Source organism: Hemiscyllium ocellatum, chromosome 14, assembly GCF_020745735.1.
Source record: "Hemiscyllium ocellatum isolate sHemOce1 chromosome 14, sHemOce1.pat.X.cur, whole genome shotgun sequence".
In the NCBI taxonomy this organism is placed as follows: Eukaryota; Metazoa; Chordata; class Chondrichthyes; order Orectolobiformes; family Hemiscylliidae; genus Hemiscyllium; species Hemiscyllium ocellatum.
In genome coordinates, this window is record NC_083414.1 from 497,907 (window position 1) to 519,815 (window position 21,909).

At 44.9% G+C, this 21,909-nt stretch overlaps 1 protein-coding gene across 1 annotated transcript in view; it reads left to right on the forward strand.

Moving 5' to 3' along the window:
- Positions 1-21,909, forward strand: part of LOC132822200 (protein kinase C delta type-like) — a 107,157-nt gene that overhangs the window by 61,329 nt on the left and 23,919 nt on the right. Inside the window, exons 4-12 of the mRNA XM_060835270.1 lie at positions 2,792-2,852; positions 12,617-12,776; positions 13,278-13,309; positions 13,405-13,490; positions 13,843-13,972; positions 14,059-14,159; positions 16,082-16,193; positions 19,229-19,374; positions 20,289-20,462. Coding sequence (XP_060691253.1) covers positions 2,792-2,852; positions 12,617-12,776; positions 13,278-13,309; positions 13,405-13,490; positions 13,843-13,972; positions 14,059-14,159; positions 16,082-16,193; positions 19,229-19,374; positions 20,289-20,462 — 1,002 coding nt within the window. The remainder of the gene's footprint in view (positions 1-2,791; positions 2,853-12,616; positions 12,777-13,277; positions 13,310-13,404; positions 13,491-13,842; positions 13,973-14,058; positions 14,160-16,081; positions 16,194-19,228; positions 19,375-20,288; positions 20,463-21,909) is intronic.

Below are 21,909 nucleotides of genomic sequence, written 5' to 3' on the forward strand. Positions count from 1 at the left end.
ATGCCTCACAAACCTTGTTGAGTTCTTTAAAAGGGTAATGAAACAAGTGAATGAGGGTAAAGTGGTTGACGTGGTGTATATGGATTTCAGTAAGGTATTTGATAAGGTTCCCCACGGTAGGCTATTGCACAAAATACGGAGGCATGGGATTGAGGGTGATTTCGTGGTTTGGATCGGAAATTGGCTTGTTGAAAGAAAACAGAAGGTGGTGGTTGATGGGAAATATTTGTCCTGGAGTTCAGTTACTAGTGGGGTACCGCAAAGATCTGTTTTGGGGCCACGATGAAGGTGTGTAAGGATGGATTAGTAAATTTGCAGATGACACTAAGGTTGGAGGGGTTGTGGACAGTGTGGAAGGATGTTGCAGGTTACAGAGGGACATAGATAGACTGCAGAACTGGGCTGAGAGGTGGCAAATAGAATTTAATATGGAAAAGTGCGAGGTGATTCATTTTGGAAGGAGCAACAGAAATAGAGTACTGGGCTAATGATGAGATTCTTGGTAGTGTCGATGAGCAGAGGTCTGTGTCCTTGTACATAAATCCCTGAAAGTTGCCACCCAGGTTTATGGAGTTATTAAGAAGGCATAGAGTGTATTAGCTTTTATTAGTGTGGCACAGTGGCTCAGTGGTTAGCACTGCTGCCTCGCAGTGCCAGGGACCCAGGTTTGATTCCAGCGTTCGTTTCCTCTGGGTGCTCTAGTTTCCTCCCACAGTCCAAAGATGTGCAATTCAGGTGAATTGGCCATGCTAAATTGCCCATAGTGATAGGGAGTAGGGGATTGGGTCTAGGTGGGTTATTCTCTGGAGGGTCAGTGTGGACTTCCACGCTGTCGGGAATCTAATCTAATCTAGTAGAGGGATTGAGTTTCGGAACCATGAGGTCATATTGCAGATGGAAAAGTCTGCTTCAAGGGAAGGGTGCAATTGATATGTGGAGCTTGTTCAAGGAGTAACTACTGAGTGTCCTTGATAAGTATGTACCTGTCAGGCAGGGAGGAAAAGATCGTGTGAGGGAGCCATGGTTTAATAAGGAATTGGAATCTCTTGTTAAAGGGAAGAGGGCGGCCTATGTAAAGATGAGGCGTGAAGGTTCAATTGGGGCGATTGAGAGTTATAAGGTAGCCAGGAAGGATCTGAAGAGAGCTAAGAGCAGCAAGGAGGGGACATGAAAAGTCCTTGGTTGGTAGGATTAGGGAAAACCCAAAGGCTTTCTATCGGTATGTCAGGAATAAAAGGATAACTAGGGTAGGAATAGGTCTAGTCAAGGATAGTAGTGGGAAGTTGCGTGTGGAGGCTGAAGAAATTGGGGAGACACTGAATGAATACTTTTCGTCAGTATTCACTCAGGAAAAGGACACTGTTGCGATGTGAATATTGAATCACAATTAATTAGAATGGATGGCTTTGAGATATGTAGGGAAGAGGTGTTGGAAATTCTGGAAAGGGTGAATATAGGTAAGTCCCCTGGGCCTGATGGCATTTATCCTAGGATTCTCTGGGAAGCAAGGGAGGAAATTGCAGAGCCATTGGCCTTGATTTTTATGTCCTCGTTGTCTACAGGATTAGTGCCAGAAGACTGGAGGATAGCAAATGTGGTTCCCTTGTTCAAGAAGGGGAGTAGGGATAACCCTAGTAACTATAGGCCGGTGAGTCTTACCTCTGTTGTGGGCAAAGTCTTAGAGAGAATTGTAAGGGATAGGATTTATAAACATCTGGATAGGAATAATGTGATCAAGGATAGTCAGCATGGTTTTGTGAAGGGCAGGTCGTGCCTCACAAACCTTATTGAATTCTTTGAGAAGGTGACTAAGGAGGTGGATGAGGGTAAAGCAGTAGATGTGCTGTATATGGATTTTAGTAAGGCGTTTGATAAGGTTCCCCATGGTAGGCTACTGCAAAAAATACGGAGGTATGGCATTGAGGGTGAGTTGGATGTTTGGATTAGGAATTGACTGGCTGGAAGAAGACAGAAGGTAGTAGTTGATGGTAAAGGTTCATCTTGGAGTGCAGTTACTAGCGGTGTTCTGCAAGGATCTGTTTTGGGACCATTGCTGTTGATCATTTTTATAAATGGCCTGGAGGAGGGGCTAGAAGGTTGGGTGAGCAAGTTTGCGGATGATATGAAAGTCGGTGGAGTTGTTGACAGTGACAAGGATGTGGCAGGTTACAGCGGGATATAGATAAGCTGCCTGTAAGAAAGTAGTCGACGTTTGGGGCATGAGCCCTTCAGGAATCTTAGTTCCTGAAGAAGGGCTCATGCCTGAAACATTGATTCTCCTGCTCCTTGGATGCTGCCTGACCTGCTGCGCTTTTCCAGCAACACATTTTCAGCTCTGATCTCCAGCATCTGCAGTCCTCACTTTCTCCAGTAAAGTATTATAGTTGTTTTTTAGTTTTAGCTGTGATTGTTTTAAAGGCAGGTATGACAGTGGATTGTACACAGCACGATCCTATTGCCTAAGCAGATGAATGGCCAGTTGCTCTGCTCTTGAGGAGGAGCAAAGTTGACCACAACATCAAGGAATCCTTAGTTCCAAAAATACCTTGCTGTCTCCAAGTCAACAAGGAGGTCAAGGTTTGGTTTAGTGCATCAGTTGAAAGCCTGACTCTCAGGTTTGTACCTTCCCTTGGCACTGACCCTCAGTGTGGCATCACTCTCATCCAGGCAGGATTATGAGAGACTTCTGGCCCTGTAATAACAAACAGTGTATGCAGTTATAGCCCATTCACCAAGCCCTGACTGAGGGCAGTTTGTAACATTCACTGTCTATCTATGTCTCACTCTGCAGTTGGACTTGCAGCCACAAGGGAAGGTACTAATGGCAGTACAGCTGTTCCTGGAGGATTCAGGTGAGATTCTACAGAAATCATTCCCCTATGTGAATGTTTCCTCATCAATTGTTTCTTTCCATGTTCTTGTCTTTCAGGAGAGGTTGAGGAAGAATTTTGTTCATTGTGTTTTGGAGTTGGAGTGTGTAAAAAGTTGTTTTCATGCTCTGTGCTGGACAGTTGGAAATTTCTTCAGCTCCGACTGGTTAGTGTTTGGAATATGTGAAAGAGCAGTAGGTGGACACTTGGCAATGTTAAGATGAGGATGGTGCTGAAAAAGCACAGCAAGTCAGGCAGCATCGGAGGAGCAGGAAAATTGACATTTCTGCCAAAAGCCATTCCGTCGTCTCTGCCTCAGCCTATTTTTTTCATCAAGACTCCCAGCCACCTTCTGAGGGCCACTCCAATGCACCCCATCCACCTGGACACCCCGTGCTGGCCTATTACCCACTATCAACCTCTTTATTTCCAATTGCTGCCAAGATGTTAACTACTCCAACCATTCACCCTCACAACATGCAGCCCTCCACTCCCTCCACTCCAAACCCAAACTCCCCATCAAAACAGTGGATAAGTGGGGGCTGCAGTGGTAGTTTGTTGCACTGACCTTTACACCACCGAAAATAGTTGCCAACTCGAAGACACCTCCACCGACTGCCCCCTCAGCCATGACCTCATCCCCCCCACCCCCCAAATCATCATCTCCCAACTCGTACATACCTCATCACCTCAGGGGATCTCCCACCCATAGCTTCCAACCTCATAGTTTGGGAATGCCTCACTGTCTGGTTCTACCTCCTACCCAAGATCCACAAGCCTGACCACCCGGCCGACCCATTGTCTCAGCCTGCTCCTGCACCACCAAACTCATCTCCACTTACCTTGATGCCGTCCAGGAACTCTCCACATGCATTCGGGATACCACCCACACCCTCCACCTCCTCCAAGACTTCCATTTCCCTGGCTCCCAAGGCTTCATCTTCACCATGGATATTCAGTCTCTCTATACCTCTATCTGCCATGACCTGGGCCTCCAAACCCTCCGTTTCCATCCTCTCCCGACCTCCCTACCAGCACTCTTCCACTGACAATCTCATTTCTTTGGCTGAACTGATCCTTACTCTTAACAATTTCTCCTTCGAATCCTCCCACTTCTTCCAGATGAAAGGGTAGCCATGGGCACCCACATGGGCCCCAGCTTTGCCTATCTCTTTGTCGGCTACGTGGAACAGTCTATCTTCTGTAGTTACGCCAGCACCACTCCCACCTCTTCCTTCGCTACATTGATGACTGCATCGATGCCACCGCGTGCTCCCGCGAGGAGATTGAATAGTTCATCAATTCCACCTTAAATTTACCTGGACCATCTCTGACACCTCCCTCCCCTTCCTGGACCTCTCCATCTCCAACAAGGATGACTGACTCAACACTGACATTTTCTACAAACTCACTGACTCCTACAGCTACCTGGATTACACCTCTTCCCATCCTACCTCCTGCAAAAATGCTACCCCGTATTCCCAAATACCTCTGCCTTTACCGCATCAGCTCCCAGGACGACTATTTCCAGCACAGAACACACCAGATGGCCGCCTCCTTTAAAGATCACAATTTCCCCTCCCACGTGAAGATGCCCTGCAATGCATTTCATCCATGTCCCGCACCTCTGCCTTCACACCCACCGCTCCAACCGCAACAAAGACAGAACTCCCCTGGTCCTCACCTTCCAGCCCACCAACCGCCACATAAATTGTATCATCCACTGACATTTCCACCATGCACAAATGGACTCCACTACTAAGAATATTTTTCCCTTCCCACCCCTATCTTCTTTCTGCAAAGACTGTTCCCTCCGAGACCATCTGGTCAGGTCCACACCCCTCTACAATTCACTGTCCACTCCTGGCACCTTCCTCTGCCACCACAGGAATTACAAAACCTGCGCCCACACCTCTCCCCTCCATCCAAGGCTCCAAAGGAGCCTTCCATATCCAAAGTTTCACCTGCATTTCCACACGTTATTGTATCCGTTGCTCCCGATGCGGTCTCCTCTGCATTGGGGAGTCCGGATGCCTTCTTGCACAGCATTTCAGAGAACGTCTGTGGGATACCCGCTCCAATCAACCCCACTGCCCTGTGGCTGAACATTTCAACTACCCCCCCCCCCCCCCCAACTCTGCTGAGGACATGCAGGTCGTGGGCCACCTCCATTGCCACTCCCTCATCACCCGATGCCTGGAGGAAAGACACATCATCTTCTCTCTTGGGACCCTCCAACCCCATAGGATCAATGTAGACACCACCAGTTAACTCATTCCCCTACCCCCACCTTATCCCAGTTCCAGCCTTCCACCTCAGCACCGTTGTCATGACTTGTCCCACCGGTCAATCTTCCTTTCCACCTATCTGCTCCACCCTCTTCTCCAACCTATCATCTTTAACAGCGCCTCCATCCGCCTATTGTACTGTCAACTACCTCCTCCCATTATCTCTTCAACCCCCGAGACTCCCAGCTGCATTCCTGATGTAGGGTTTTTGCCTGAAATGTCGATATTCCTGCTCCTGAGATGCTGCCTAACCTGGTATGATTTTCCAGCACCACTCAATCTTGACTCTAATCTCTAGCATTTGCTGTCCCCACTTCCGCCTACTTGGCAATATTAATCACAGTGTTGCAGGGTGAATCACTGATTAATTTAAATTGAATTTATTGTCACATGTACCAAGGCACAGTTTAAAGCTTTGTCTTGCAATCAATACAGGCAAATCACAGTGTTAAATAGCATAGTTAAGTAAATAGTAGGCAAACAGTGGCAAACCCCATCAATGAGCACCATTGTTAGACAGCAAGGTTATGCAAGACAGTTTAAAGAGATGTTTTCAGTGATTTTTTTTTGTGAACGATCTACAGGTTAGGATGAATAGCCAAGGTCTTTTCCCCCAGAATATGGGGTCCAAAACTCGACTGCGTAAGCCTTAGGCTGAGAGGGGAAAGATTTAAAAGGGACCTAAAGTTCAACTTTTCATGCAGAGGGTGGTGCGTGTCTGGAATGAGCTGAGAGAGGAAGTGGTACAGGCTGATACAATGATAACGCATCTGGATGGGTACATGAATAGGAAGGGTTTAGACTGATATGGGCCAAATGCTGGCAAATGGGACTAGATTAGTTTAATTTAGGATATCTGGTCGGCATGGACGAGTTGAACTAAAGGGTCTGTTTCTGTGTTGTACATCTCGATGGCTCTTTCTGCACCATTTCCCTGCGCGTTCTTCCTGTGCTAGTCACCTGGAGAGTGTAAATGACTTTCTCTACTGCTCCATTACCACACATTAAAATCCTAAATTTCTGATTTCTAGAACATTAATTTACTCTTGGGATGACTGTGCTGGCATGTTTCAGTCATCAACCTCCCCACTTGTGCCCATGTCTGTCGACCACCTTTTGGCTAAGAGGTTGGTTTGGTGTTAGCAATGACAGCACGCCTTGTTCCACTAATGCACATTTGATTGGCCGCACCTCTCGAATTCCTCAATCATACCGCAGGTGCCATAACCTTGAAATCAAGACAGAGTCTACACACTCAGCTTGCACTCAACACAGCAGCACAGTTTTGTGATACTGCCAAGCAGATAAGGTGACAGAACTGCACCATATACATGCACACCAAAAACAATAAGCTGGAGAAATTTGGCAACACCACCAGCAGTACCTAAGCCTCCCTGGCACCACAGTTGAAGACGTTAATAGATCATCAACTTATCGGACCACACCCTTCAACCAGAAGAGCTGAGAGCTCAATTTCTGTCCCAGCACCAAAATGGACCCCATTAGTCTTGCGGCAGACATGAAGAAATTCATTAGATGAAAGAAACTGCGAATTCTTCCAAGATGTCAGCTGCGTTCCCAATGAGCCAACCGGTGAACCGGTACAGTCGTCCAAGATCCATAGAGGAGAGACCAAGGGAGGAATCAATTTTGGACCCCTCCGGAGGGCTGCTGCCCTGGGCTTGACACAGTCAGGAAATGTGTAAATGCCAGATTCATCAGATGCACCCACAAGGTAGAGCAAAACATCATCCAATCACAACGCAGTGCCAACCATGGTCTTCAAAAGCAATCACAACATTGTTATCAGATAAAGGAGGGACCATCATCGTTCAGAACAGAGCAGACTACTGCAAGGAAATGTACTGACAACTGAACAACCAGGAACACTACAGGCAACTAAATGGCTGATCCAACAAAGAACACACCAGTGAATTAATCACATTGATCAAGACTTTTTAGATCTAGTCCTTCAGAGTTCCCTATGCACTTTCCTCCCATGTATTACTTCTGTACAGAACTTTTACTATCTTCTGGAGATACCCAAAGCCAATATGCCTGGACATCCCATTGTATCAGGCAATGGGACCCTATGTCAGAACTTGTCTGGCTATGTTGAAGGCATCTTGAAACCCACGTGTACTGAGGACTCCCAGCTTAGGTCACAATACTTCAGATTTCTTACAGAAACTCAGCATCCATGGACCAGTCGAACCAGGAACATTCCTCGTCAAAATGGATGTTTCAGCATCCCCCACAATGATAGTATCGCTGCGACAGTCTCCGTGTTCGATACCAACAACTGCCAGTGTCCGAGCAACATCCTACAACTCATCTACTTCATCCTCGTCCACAATGTTTTCACCTTTTGACAACCAGTTCTTTATCCAGACACATTGAACAGCCATGAAGACCAAATTTGTGCTCCAATATGTCATCCGTTTTGTGCACAAGTTCGAACAAGACTTCTTTGCTGCACAGAACCTCCAACCAACAATATAAGCCAGATGTATTGATGATATTTTCTTCCTCTGGACCCATGATGAGGAGTCACTGAAAAAAATATGCAATGATATCAAGTTTCATTCCACCGTTAGACTTACCATGGACTACTATTTAGGGTTTGTCTCATTTTTGGACACTTGCATCTCCAGTATGTCACTCCACCGCAAACCCACGGATAACCTGATGATGCTACACTTCTCCAGCTTCCACCTGAAACCTATCAAAACAACTCTCTCCCACGGGCAAGCCTGACGCATCTGTTTGGATGAAGAGGCACATAACTTACCCCTAAAGATGCTCCAAAATACCCTCAAGAACTGGGTACAATGCTCAACTCATCAATCACCAGTTCCGACATGCTACAGCGAGAAACTGAAATGACCTCCTTAGGAGACTGACATGGAATGCAAATGATAGGGTACCCTTTCATTGTCCAGTAGTTCCCAGGTGCGGAAAAACTAAGCCATGTTCTTCACAGCCTGTAACACACTATCGACAAGGATCAGCACCTTGCTAAGACCTTCCCTATGCCTCCACTTCTCACCTTTTTAAACAGACCATTGTTTGCAGCAAACTGCCCAGCCTTCAGAACAAAACCAACCACAACACTGTACAACCCTGTCATGGCAATCACTGCAAGACGTGTCAGTGTTAACATGGATACGACCATTACACATGAGGTCTCCACCCACATGTATGCAGCAGTTACTCAAGTGACTCTGCCAACGTTGTCTTATCTCTTATGCTGCAGGCAAAGATGTCCTGAGGCATGGTACACTAGCAAGACTGGGCAGATGGTACAACAATGGATGAATGGACACCACACCACACCACACAACAATCTCCAGACAGAGCTGTTCTCTCCCAGTCTGGGAGCACTTGAGGTAAATAGTGCTGTGAGGAAGGCATATGGTGTACTGGGCTTTATTGGTAGAGGAATTGAGTTCCGGAGTCCTGAGGTCATGTTGCAACTGTGGTGCCGCAAGACTCTGGTGCGGCCTCAACTGGAGTATTGTGTGCAGTTTTGGTCGCCATACTATAGGAAGGATGTGGAGGCATTGGAACGAGTGCAGAGGAGGTTTACCAGGATGTTGCCTGGAATGGTAGGAAAATCTTATGAGGAAAGGCTGAGGCACTTGGGGCTGTTCTCATTGGAGAAGAGAAGGTTTAGGGGAGATTTGATAGAGGTGTATAAGATGATTAGGGGTTTAGATAGGGTCGACACTGAGAACCTTTTACCGCTAATGGAGTCAGGTGTTACTAGGGGACACAGCTTTAAATTAAGGGGTGGTAGGTATAGGACAGATGTTAGGGGTAGATTCTTTACACAGCGGGTTGTGAGTTCATGGAATGCCCTGCCAGTAGCAGTGGTGAACTCTCCTCCTTTATGGTCATTTAAGCAGGCATTGGATAGGCATTTGGAAGTTATTGGGCTAGTGTAGGTTAGGTAGGATTCGGTCGGCGCAACATCGAGGGCCGAAGGGCCTGTACTGCGCTGTATCTTTCTATGTTCTATGGTCTGGAACATTCTGTCTCGGATCTTCGGGTGACCATTCTCCAAGGTGTACTTTGGGATATGCAACAACACAAAGTGGGTGAGCAGAGGCAGATAGCCAAATTCAATACCCTCAATTGGGACCTTGGGTTCATGTCACATTACAGGTGACCCCACTACACCGTACACTCTTACAAACTCACTCTCACATGCAGACCCTCTCTCATACACACATGCTGTCTCTCATACACACCAGTGCGTGCGCGCACACACTCCACACTCACCCACACACCCCCTCTCACAGGCTTCTACCCTATCACACTCGCGTGCGTGCAGACATTTAGGTCTATGCTGTGAATTTATATTTGCAGAATTATGTTTGGAGATCCACTCAATTTTGCTCAAAAAATGCACAATTTGCAGGCAGTCAATCAATGTACTAATTTATAAATTCTACTTTAGAAATAGAACCAGTCTGACTCAAGATTATGATACAGACTGACTCTAACCTCACACCTTTTAATGCATTGTCTGAGCTGAGATGTCACTTTTTTTTATTATAAAACCTTATGTTATCTCAAGAATGTGACTTGAAAGAAGTTCTGGGATTTACATAATGAACCGAAACCTGCAACCGGTTCTAAAAGATGAAAGATTGACAGCAATCTAGGTTTGTTCAATATAATGTTTCAGCTGCATGACACTAATCCTTTGCTATAAATTCCGTGTCTTAGGGGCCTGTTCCCCAGCCACCTGATGAAGGAGCAGCACTCTGAAAGCTAGTGCTTTCAAATAAACCTGTTGGACTATAACCTGGTGCTGTGTGATTTTTAACTTTTGTCCACCCCAATCCAACACCAGCATTTCCACATCATTGGTTTGATGACCGTACAACTGCATGTTTGTGACGATTCCTGATGAAGGGCTTTTGCCCAAAACGTCGATTTTACTGCTTCTCGGATGCTGCCTGAATTGCTGTGCTTTTCCAGCACCACTCTAATCTAGACTGCATGGTTGTGGCCAGAACCCTGCCCTGGGCAAGTTTGATGGGAACTGTGGAGAAAGAGCTTTACTCTATCTAACCCTCTGTTTTACCTGTCGTGGGGATGGTGTAGAGAAAGCTTTACTTTCTCTTTTAAAGAGTAGACGGAGTTCAAATTCAATTTTAAAGAGTCAAGCAACATTTGCTTTCTAATTTTTTACAAAAAGTAGAGGGAGCTTTACTCTGTATCTAACCCCATGCTGTCTCTGTCCTGGGAGTGTTTTATGGGGGACAATGTAGAGAGCGCTTTACTCTGTATCTAGCCCTGTGCTGTTCCTTTATACATTGACACTAGCACAAGGTTTTTGGAATGTGTGGAATTTAGGGCAGTGATGCTTTTTTGTTCATTGCTGGGCCTAGTTAATCCCGAGGTGCCGGATGATTGGAGGTGAATAGAAAGGTGCTGAAAGAAAGATCTGATCAGAGATGGGAAACCTGTCATCATATTTACAATCAGCCACACCTTCTCCCCCCCCCCCCCCCCCAAAATACCTTGTTGCTGTGGTAACAACTGCCTTCAGATGAAGGTAATAGGTTGTAAAACCTGAATGACTGGCTTCCTGAGTCCCTGTTGACTTAACTATTAAATGCCCAATGTTGTCTTGTGTAAAATGGCTCCCTCCCTCCAAGCACACGGGGTTAAGCTGATTAGGAGAGTTTGGGCAATGGGACTTTTCTGAAAATTTGATTGTCGTGGAGAGGCATTGAGGGGCTCTGTGCACAACTTTCTCAAGTGGCAGAGCTGGTTAATGATCAGGAACAAGTCATTTGAGCTCACCCTTAAGATGAGCATGTAGGTGTGCACAAACATAGAGACTGTGTAGTGTAACAAACCAGCACATTTATTACATTTAAGATCCACCATCATGATCTGCATCCTGGCTTTTCTAATTGGAATAATCTAAAAGCTGTAATGCAACTTTTCCTTCCTGTCTGAACCACTCCTGACCCGCAACCCTATTCACTGGGGAAAGGTTAATGGTATGAGTGAACCATTGGATTTTATTATTAGGCAATTTCATGACCCAATTTATGGACCAACATCCATTTCCAATGCATCTTCCCCCTTCTGACTCCCTTGTCTGTCAAGAATCTGTCTAACTCAGCCTATCAGATGTTCAATGACCCTGCGCCTGCTGCTCTCTGAGTAGAGAGTTCCACAAACTAACCATCTAATGAGGGGAAAAACATCTTACCTCTGCCTTTAATGTTTAAATTGTTCATGGTTCATATCTCTTTCACAGGGGAAGCAATCCTTTCAGTATGTCCCCCACCCCTCCCAAAACTCCCAATCCTTTTTGGATCATCTTGTTTCAACATGTTTTACTTTTCTAAATTCCAATGGCATAGCTAGTCTGACCTTTCATGAAGTAAGCCTCTTCATCAAAAGTCATCAGAGAGTGTTCTCTGAACTGATTATGAGATTACATTATTTTCCATAGCACACCTATGGTGTGGAAACAGGCCATTCGGCCCAACAGGTCCACAATGACCCTTCAAAGAATATCCTACACAGACCCATACCACTATCCTATCACCCTGTATTTCCCAAGGCGAATATATTTAACCAACACATCCCTGCACACTATGGGGCAATTTAGCATGGCCAATCCACCTAACTTGCACATCTTTGGACTGTGGGAGGAAACCAGAGCACCCTGAGGAAACCCACGCAGACATGGGGAGAATGTGCAAACACCACACTGACGGTCACCCAAGGCTGGAATCAAGCCTGGGTCCCTGACGCTATGAGGCAGCAGTGCTAACCACTGAGCCACTGTTGTAGAATCATAGAAATGTACAGCACAGAAACGGACTCTATGGTCCTACTCTTCCTCGCCAACCAGTTATCCCAAACTGACCTCGTCATATTTGCCAGCATTTAGCCTACATCTCTCCAAACCCTTCCTATTCATCTACCTTTTAAATGTTGTAATTGTATCCGCCTTCTCCTCTTGCAGATTTTTCCATACATGCACCCCATCCGAGTGAAAATATCATACCTCCGAGGCCTTTTAAATCTTTCCCCTCTCACCTTCAACCTATGCCCTCTGGTTTTGGACCCCCCTAACCCTGAGGGAAGTGAAATGAAGAGACTACCTCTTTAGACTGTATTCAGATATACATCCATGAACCCCATGTACACCTGCAGCAAAATTCCTACTTCTATTCTGTTCCTCTCTGCCTGATTGCATTAAGATATTTTTAAGTAGCATGCTGTGACCTCTGTAATAAAAGATTTTAGCATTTCTCTTTGGTAGATTATTGAGCTGTATTATATATTTATCCTTGACTAGAGAACTCATTTCAGGATTTTCCATTTTGGTAGACCTTTCCAGGATGTAGGGAATTATGGTAAATTAAAACCAATACACCCATTGCTCGTCAGAGCCTGAGCTGTTGTTTGTGTTGACAGATTGTCATCAGTCTGTGAGGGAGGAGGATGGGGCAGTGACTCTGAACCGGCGCCGAGGAGCAATCAAACAGGCAAAAATCCACTACATCAAGAACCATGAGTTCACTGCTACCTTCTTCCGGCAGCCTACCTTCTGCTCGGTGTGTCGGGATTTTGTCTGGTAAGGATGATGGGACAGAGCCACTCCGACTGTAATTCAGCTCCACTGGATGAGGTTGATGGAGATCAGCAAGGCCTATTATCCGAGGCTGGGTGGAGTGACTGGGATATGAAGGCAAAGGGGTTTGGTGACTGAAGGGAACAGGGGTCTGGGAATGGCCTGGATCAGGGGAATATGTGGTCACCCTGAGTGGTCAATGTGCAACTGTTCTGTTCCTAGGGTGCAGTGTTTTCAGATTCCGTTCTGCAGATCCAGTTTCTGGGCCCAAGCCTCTGAATTGAGAATGTGTGTCGCAATCATGGCCTTTGGATTCTCTGTTTTACTGACTCTGTATCTGTAATGTGGCTACTTGGACCATTTAACTGGTTCCTGGGTGCACACTCCTGGAGCTGTTACCCACTGCACCCTAGCTGAACCATGGGCTAGGGTTTTACATTTGTTTTGTGCTGAATATTGTCTTGGTGTTGCTGCAGTTTGCTCAGTATTGACTCTCCTCCACAGGGGCCTGAACAAACAGGGCTACCAGTGTCGACGTGAGTATCGCCCCACCCCCAACATTGACTAACTGGCAGATCTTGTTGTATACACTCTCATTTGGTCTCTAATCCCCTTTCTCACTTCCTTGCAGAATGTAATGCTGCAATCCACAAGAAATGTATCGATAAAATCATTGGTCGTTGTACAGGCACAGCCACCAACAGCAGGGACACTGTGGTAAGTTTAGTAGAACTCCGAGCCCTGCATGAAGTTGCCTTCCTCTTGCCTTCTCATTGGCTGTCCTTTTGTCATTCTACAGCCTTATTTATTGTCCATCCCTAAAATGCCCACAAGAGAGTAATGACAGAAGGCAATTTATTATCAGCCATACTTTGGGGGTGGTAGGGGGGGAACAGGAGGATCTGGAGTTCCACCTCACTCTGACCAGGTTAAAAAGGCCAATCTCCTTCCCTGAGGCTTTTCATAAACTAGAGGTTTTATGAGAATTCACCATGATGATAATGTCTGTGTTTATGCAATATTATCTATCTGAAGATGAGTGCTGTCATTCTAACGCTTTGTTCTTTAGTTCCAGAAGGAGCGTTTCAACATTGATGTTCCACACAGGTTTAAAGTGAATAACTACATGAGCCCGACATTCTGTGATCACTGTGGGAGCTTGTTATGGGGGCTGGTCAAACAAGGACTCAAATGTGAAGGTGAGTCTCTCACCTGCCCCCAGAGCTCAGCAGATATCATTTGGGGGTGTCCGTTCTAACAGCTGCTCTTTCTCTTCTGGTTATAGAATGTCTGATGAATGTGCACCACAAATGTCAATCCAAAGTTGCCAATCTTTGTGGGATCAACCAGAAACTCATGGCTGAGGCACTGAACCAGATTAGCCTGGTAAGTCAAACCCAGTTGCTGGGGATCTGGGTATGTGGTTTTGGTTAGCTGCGAATTTTTAAAGTTTTTAAAGCAAAATTTAGATTTTCTATTCATACTAATTGCAGCAACAGAAATTATAGAATGAACAATCGCAGAAAGGATTATGTGGGGAGATGCAATCTTCAACATATGTGACAGACTGTTTATTTGTTTGAGCTACTTAGATGTTTAGTTCAAAAGAGACATCAATGATGCCTTCACCCAGCTTGCCTGCGACAACTCTTTGCAAAGAGTTATTGAAATTTATCCCACTCCTCTTGCTTTTCCTACAGTCCTTCAAATTTGAAGCCTCATTGAACCTGCTGTCTCCAGCCTTCCGAGCAGTGTTCCAGACCATAACTTGCTGTGTAATTATAGAATCGCAAAATGGTGACCATGGTGGCTGAGGCCATTCAGCCCATTGTCTGTTCTGGCTCTTTGAAGGAGTGATTGACCTAGTGTTATTCCACACTGCCTTCTCCCTGTAATTTCAGGATTACCAATAAATACTAACCGAGACAGTGGTGTCCATGTCCTGTGAACAAATACAATAAAAATGTACTTTATTAACCAGCTCTCAAATCTATTTTAAAATCTCATGCACATTTCCACCCACATTTCTCTGCTCCCCCTTTAAAATTGTCTCCTGAGTTTTGTGGTGTTCTTCCATGCTCACTTTTGACCAAAGTGAATAACTTCACAATTCTCTGCACTAAGTTTAATCTGCCATGTGTCTGCCCATTCCACACACCTGGTACACTTAGGAAATTCGACTCCATTCTCATTATGGTCCACAGTGATTTCAAAAGTTGTACAGTCGGTATATTTTGAGCCTATACACCAAGGACAAGGTCATATATATTAAGAAAAGGTGAAGGTCCTGAAGGAACTGCCCTACAAACCTCTTCCCACCTGATCACTGATCATGACTTTATTTCCTCTTACTCAGCAACTTTCATAACTTTGCTTATAAGCCGTTGTGCAGCACTTATCCAATGTCTTTTGGAATTAAATATATTGTCCTGTACTGCAATACCACCATCAACATAAATCATAAAATGTTTTTTGTTTTTAAAAAATTCTCCTCAAAAATAATTCTGGGAAATTCATTTCTTACGGTTTGTCTCTAAGAAATCCATGTTGGTTTTTCTTAATTAATCTGCACCTGCCTCATAAATGTTTGTCCCAAATTCCTTTTTCTAGAAACCTTCTGTGGTTAACCATTGAGTTTAAACTGTCCTCTGGTAGTTGGGTTTAACCTTAGTGTATTTAATTAAGGATGTAATATTGAAAATGTTCCAGTTCTCTGGCAGAATTATTGCAACTCAAGAATTTGGTAAGTTAAAGTCAGTGCCTCCACATTTTCCATACTCTCTCCTTCTAGACAAAATTATCCTCTTTTCATCATCACTGTTTAAAAATCAGGGTGCATTCATTTGAACTGTGGATGAGGTAATTTCTTTTTGTCTGAGGGTTGAGTGTCTTCGGAACCCTCTTCCTGAATAGTGTTGGAAGCAGAGTCTTAGAATATTTTTAAAACAGTTGAATAGATTCTTGTTAAGCAAGGGAGGGGCAAGTTTGTGGATTTGATGTTACGCTCTGATCCCCCCGATCTTATTAAACGGCAGAGCAGGCATAAGGGGCTGAATGGCCCCAGTCTGTTCCTTGTCCTTTATAACCATCTCTAGTCTCCTACCAGATTTCTAAATCCATATCCCTCTGGGTTTCCTAATTCCCTGCTACTGAAAACACTTTCTTTTTATTTAATTGATTAAAACTTCCTGTTCAACATTCCTTTTCACTTTCACTGGAGGACAATATCAGCTTTTCCAGTAGTTTCTCACATTTGGTTGAGTGTAATACTATTCAAAATTCTAAAATAGTTTTCATTCTTCTCTCAGAAATCATCTACTCGGAGATCTGATAGTGGTCTGCCCGACAATTCAAATATTGGAATTTATCAGCCTTTCAACAACACTGGTGGAGTTGGAACTCCAAACATGGACAGCACAGGTACCTGTGTGGACACCATTACCTTCTAATGCATGTTCGAGTGTGAGTCAGGAGCTGGAGCTGTGACTTTGGGATACTCATTGGTGCAGCTGAAAAGTGTGGTTCGTGACTGACTCCTGCTGGATTTAGGGGGAATTGTAGCAGCCATGAGTTCTCTATCCTGTTGCTGATTTAGCCAGAATGGGAAATATTTTCTAAGATTTTCAAAAGGGTGGACTGTTTGTTTGAGTGTATGCAAGGATGAAGTTACTCAGATAATTAATTTGACAACTCCGTGGCAGTAGTGGGTGATCGAGTTGGAAATTAACTCATCTAACAGGTATTGTGTTGAGGGGACAGGAGCAGATGATAGATCCAGGACGAACTCCAATGATCAGCAAGGGATTTAGAGGAGGATGGTGTGGTCAAGAGATTTTGCTGCTTCATTCATTTGCAGGATCTTGGCAGCACTGGTTAGACTGGCATTTATTAATCTCAAAGGTGTAGGGGCTCCCACAACGCTAATAGGGAAGGAATTCCAAAATTTTCACCTAGGGACACCGAAAGATTAGCAATATTCTTCCCAAAAAAAAATGGTGAGTGGTTTTGAGGGGAACTTGCAGAAAGTGGGCGGCACGGTGGCACAGTGGTTAGCACTACTGCCTCACAGCACCAGAGACTCGGGTTCAATTCCCACCTCAGAGGACTGACTGTGTGGAGTTTGCACATTCTCCCTGTGGCTGTGTGGGTTTCCTCCAAGTGCTCTGGTTTCTTCCCACAGTCCAAAGATGTGCAGGTTAGGTGAATTGCCCGTAGTGTTAATGGCAGGGGTAAATGTAGGGGAATGGGTCTGGTGGGTTGCGCTTTGGCGAGTCGGTGTGGACTTGTTGTGCCGAAGGGCCTGTTTCCACACTGTAAGTAATTTAATCTAATCTAAAGTGGTGTTCCCATGCATCTTCTGCCCATGTCCTTCCAGACAGAAGTGGTCATGGGTTTGGAAGATGCTGTCTAAGAATCTCTGATGAATTTCTGCACCCATCTTGTAGATGGTACATACTGCTGCTACTGAGCTTAGGTAAAGGAGGGAGTGGATGTGGTGCCAATCAAGCAGGCTGCTTTGACTTGGATGGTGTCAAGCTTCTTGAATGTTGGTACTGTGCCTATCCAGGCAGTTGGGGAGTATTCCATCACACTTCTGATTTGTTTTTTGTCAATGATAGACATTGCCCCTTGATTCCCATTGGCTGCAGTTTTTGCTAGAGCTCCTGATATCACACACCGGCTTAACTCATTTGTCCGTGCATGGCTGAAGGCTGTAATGAGGTCAGGAGTGGAGTATTCTGGTGGACTTCAACTGAGTGAGTGTGAGCAGCTTGTTGCTATGTAAATGCTGCTTGTTACACCATCGACAGTCTTTCTGCTCAAGATGGTGATCATCCATGGTAGGATGAGGAGTGGTAATTAGCCTGATCTTTTTTTAAAAAACTGATTCATGGGATGCAGGTGTCACTATGAAGGTCCCTAATTGCTCTTGAAACTGACTTGGCCTTTCAGAGAGCTATTAAGAGTGAACTATATCCTGAGGTTAGGAGTTACATGTAGGTCAGAGCAGGTAAGGATGTTAGTTCCTCCTCTGAAGTTTTAATAACTGGATCCCTTGTCTTATTATATTGGCTTCCAGTTTCATCAGTTTCTGTGCTGGGATGTCTTCATGTTCCCAGAGCTCCAGCCTGAATCCATGGTATCCGTACCAAACCACCATTTTTTTTTCAACAACTTGTCCTGCTTTTTATACAGGGATGTAGTTGGACATTTATTCATGTTGTCAGGTAGGTGCCAGTGTTGTAGCTACATCAGGCAGAGCTTAGCCAGGCCTTTGGAGAAAGTTGGACAATGGTCCAATCAGAAACTGTTTGGATGTGATTAGCTACACTTACAAAGTGGAACCTGTCAGTACAGGCATGGTGGGCTGAACGGCCACTTTCTGCGTTTACCAGTCCTGAGAGTGTAACAGAAACTGGATATTGGAGAGATGGCAGTTGGAGAGGATTGTGAGATGGGGTGATTTGCATAAAAACCACAGAAGTAAGTTGTCCAATGAGTGTTAAGTTTGTCTACGTGATGGAAGCAAGGTGTGATGTGATGTTGAGTTTGTAAGAATTATTATTTAATGTGATATGTGTTCCTGGCATGATCAGCATCTGGTCATACAGCATACAAACAGGCCGTTTAGGCCCACTGTGTGTATGCTGACCAATAAACACCAAATTACATTAATGCCATTTACCTGCACTTGGTCCATAGTCAACTATGCCCCAGCATTTTAAATGTTTCAAGAGTACCTGCCTGCACCACCCTGTCAGGCAACATGTTTCATATTTCTACCCCCATGTGGATGAAAATATTCTTTCTCCGGTTTCCTTAAAACCACTTCCTCCACTATAAATTTACGCTCTCTAGTCTTAGATATGTCGGCTATGGGGAATATATTCATAATCATCCCAACCCTCGCAATTTTGGGGTCTGTCCTCAGTTGATTGAACGGAGGCCTTTACAGTGGATTGAGAATCTGAATCGATGAAGTCCATCTTGCTAACTGCAGAAATAATGGGTGTAGACTTGCTGTCTGAGCTATACCTGCTAGGCTTAGTAATGTGTTCAAAGTCACTCCATACAAAGGGGAGTGACGGAGGGGTGGGAAGTGGGGATTGGGGGTTGGCATTTCTGTCCAGAATCACATTCTGCCTGATGGCACTGCCCTTGACAGTAATTTATCCTGTTTAACTGTCCATTCATGAGTAGTAGCAGGGTATATGGAGATGTCAGAGGAAGTCACTGATGCTCATGTGGGAACCAGTGCAGATGTGATGTGGCTCCCTGGGCTGTCATAATCTTGTAATTCCCAATCTGTGATTCAGGAGGCCTAAGACGCCCACATGCATCCATTTATTGATCTTACTCGATTGCTAATGTGCATCATGCGAGCTATGAAACGCCCAGTTTGTTGAACTTGCCTTAACCCAACACTTACAGCCTGACCCTTTTCCCATCAACAGACAGCCACCAATATGGCAAGTTGTGGGAAGACAGTTCACCGAAACCACCGCAGCGAGGACCCAGCCTTCGTCCCAATTCCATGAGGAAACTGACCATTGAGAACTTCACTCTCCACAAAGTGCTGGGAAAAGGAAGCTTCGGGAAAGTGAGTCTGACTCCAGCAGAATCCTGGTTTATATCTGTCTTTGAGAGAAGATTGGTACCTCTCACATGAGGGTGGATCTTTCTCCTTTATTCTCTGCCTGCTGTCCTTGGAATGGGGTTCAGTTTAAGTTCCAGCAACTCTGGGGAAAACTAGTGGTGACACTGAAGTCTCTCTGGAACTCCCCTGATGTCCAGCTGTCCCTCAGAAGTAGAGACAAGGTTAACTGAGCACAACTTTATGATGAGCCTCAACTGTCCAGTTTGTTGGTCTCCGTGCCACAGCATGTAGTCAGAAGGAGTCCATCATCACCTGTCCTCTCGCAAGGAGGCTGCTGCTCCTGGCGGATCCGATCAAATTGCCCAATTCTCAAAGTTCTTAAGCATTTTTTTTGATTGTGGGATATGCTGGGCCCAGCCAGTGACACCCATTTATTGCCTGTCTCTCTTTGTCCCATGAGAAGGTGGTAATGAGCTGCCTTCTTGAACTGTTGCAGTTCATGTGCTGTAGTTGGACCCACAATGCTGTTCGGGAGGGAATTCCAGGATTTTGACCCAGCGACAGTGAAGGTACGGCAATATATTTCCAAGTCAGGATGATGAGTGGCTTGGAAGGGAACTTGCAGTGGGTAGTGTTCCCGTGTATCTGCTGCCCTCGTCCTTCTGGATGGAAGTGAACCTGGGTTTGCTGTGAACATTTGATTGCTCTGAATTGGAAAGTTAAAAGAATTTGGATATTTCAAAACATCAGAGGTAAAAGCTCAAGAAAATGTTGATCAAAATTTGAAATATCAACTCGTACCAAAGTGCAAAGTGAATGGTTTGATAGATTATGTGCACGGTATGTTTGGTAATTCCTGTGTTCACTGCAGGTTAGTATATTTTTAGTGATTTACCAGGTGCTTGTTTTGTTGACAGGTGTTACTCGCAGAGTTGAAGGGAAAGGGTGAGTTCTTTGCTGTGAAAGCACTGAAGAAGGACGTAGTCCTAATGGATGATGATGTGGAATGCACGATGGTGGAGAAACGGGTTCTGGCTCTGGCCTGGGACAACCCATTCCTCACCCACCTGTACTCAACCTTTCAGACCAAGGTAACAAATAATCACAACCCGAGAGAAATCCATTATCAAAACCTTGCTATCAGGCTCACTGCAGAGAGGAAATAGATTGTCACTGTATCACAAGAATATTTAAAGAGAAAAGATCTGGGAAATAAGTTTGTGGAGCTGAATGGCTCCATCCTGTGGTGTTGGTCAATAATTGTACAGTAAACTGGACACCTCTAGAGTCATAGAACATGGAAATAGACCCTACAGCTCAACTTGTCGATGCTGACCATGTTTCCTAAACTAGACCAGACCTATTTCCCTGCATTTGGTTCATATCACTCTAAACTTTTCCTATCCATGTACCTGCCTAAATGCCTTTCAAAGGTTGCAATTATGTTTGTCTTGACCACTTGCTTGACCTATGTCGTCTCATTGTACGTTCACATCATCCTCTGTATGAAAATGTTGCCCCTCAGGTCACTTTTAAATCTTTTCTCCCCTCACATTTAAACCTATGCCCTCTGGTTTGAACTCCCTACTCTGGAGAAAAGACCGTTGCTAGTCATCTTACCTATGCCCCTCATGATTTTATTACCTTCTATAGTGTCACCCTTCACCCTTTTTGCACCCTTTCCACTTTCATAACATCCTTTCTATAGCAGGATGACCAAAATTGTACATAGTACCCCAAATGTGGCCTCACCAATATCTTGTGCAGCTGTAACATGATGTCCCAACTCCGTACTGAAAGATCTCAGCAGTGAAGGCAAGTGGACCAAACACTGCCTTCACCACCCTATCTACTTGTAAAGCCACTTTCAAGGAACGATGTACTGGTCTGTCTTCCATAAGTCTCCAGGGCCCTACTACTATATATGCAAGTCCTGCCCTGGTTTCCCTCACTAAAATGCAATTCCTCATTTATCTGAATTGAACTCCCTCTGCAATTCCTCAGTCCACAGACCTAATCGATCAAAATCTGTTTGCAATCTTCGATAACCTTCCCTGCCCACTATACCACCAATTTAGGTGTCATTTGCAAACTTATTAACCAGGCTTCCTATATTCTCATCCAAATTGTTTATAAAAATGACAAACAACAATGGACCCAGCACCAATCCTTATGGCACACCAGCTGGCAAACCTTTTGGTAATGTGGCGACTAGAACTGTACACTGTATTCTAAATGCGGCCAAACCAAAGTCCTGTACACTGTTAACATGACCTGCCAGCTCTTATACTCAATACCCCATTTGATGAAGGAAATGGGGTATTGAATATATGTCGTCTTGACTACTCTATCCACCTGTGCAGTCACCTTCAGGGTACAATGGACCTGAACTCCCAGATCTCTGCTCATCAACTTTTCCCCAAGGCGCTTCCATTTATAGTATAGTACGCTCTCAAATTAGACTTTCCAAAATGCATCTCCTCACACTTGCATGGATTGAACTCCATCTGCCACTTCTCTGCCCAACTCTGCAGTCTG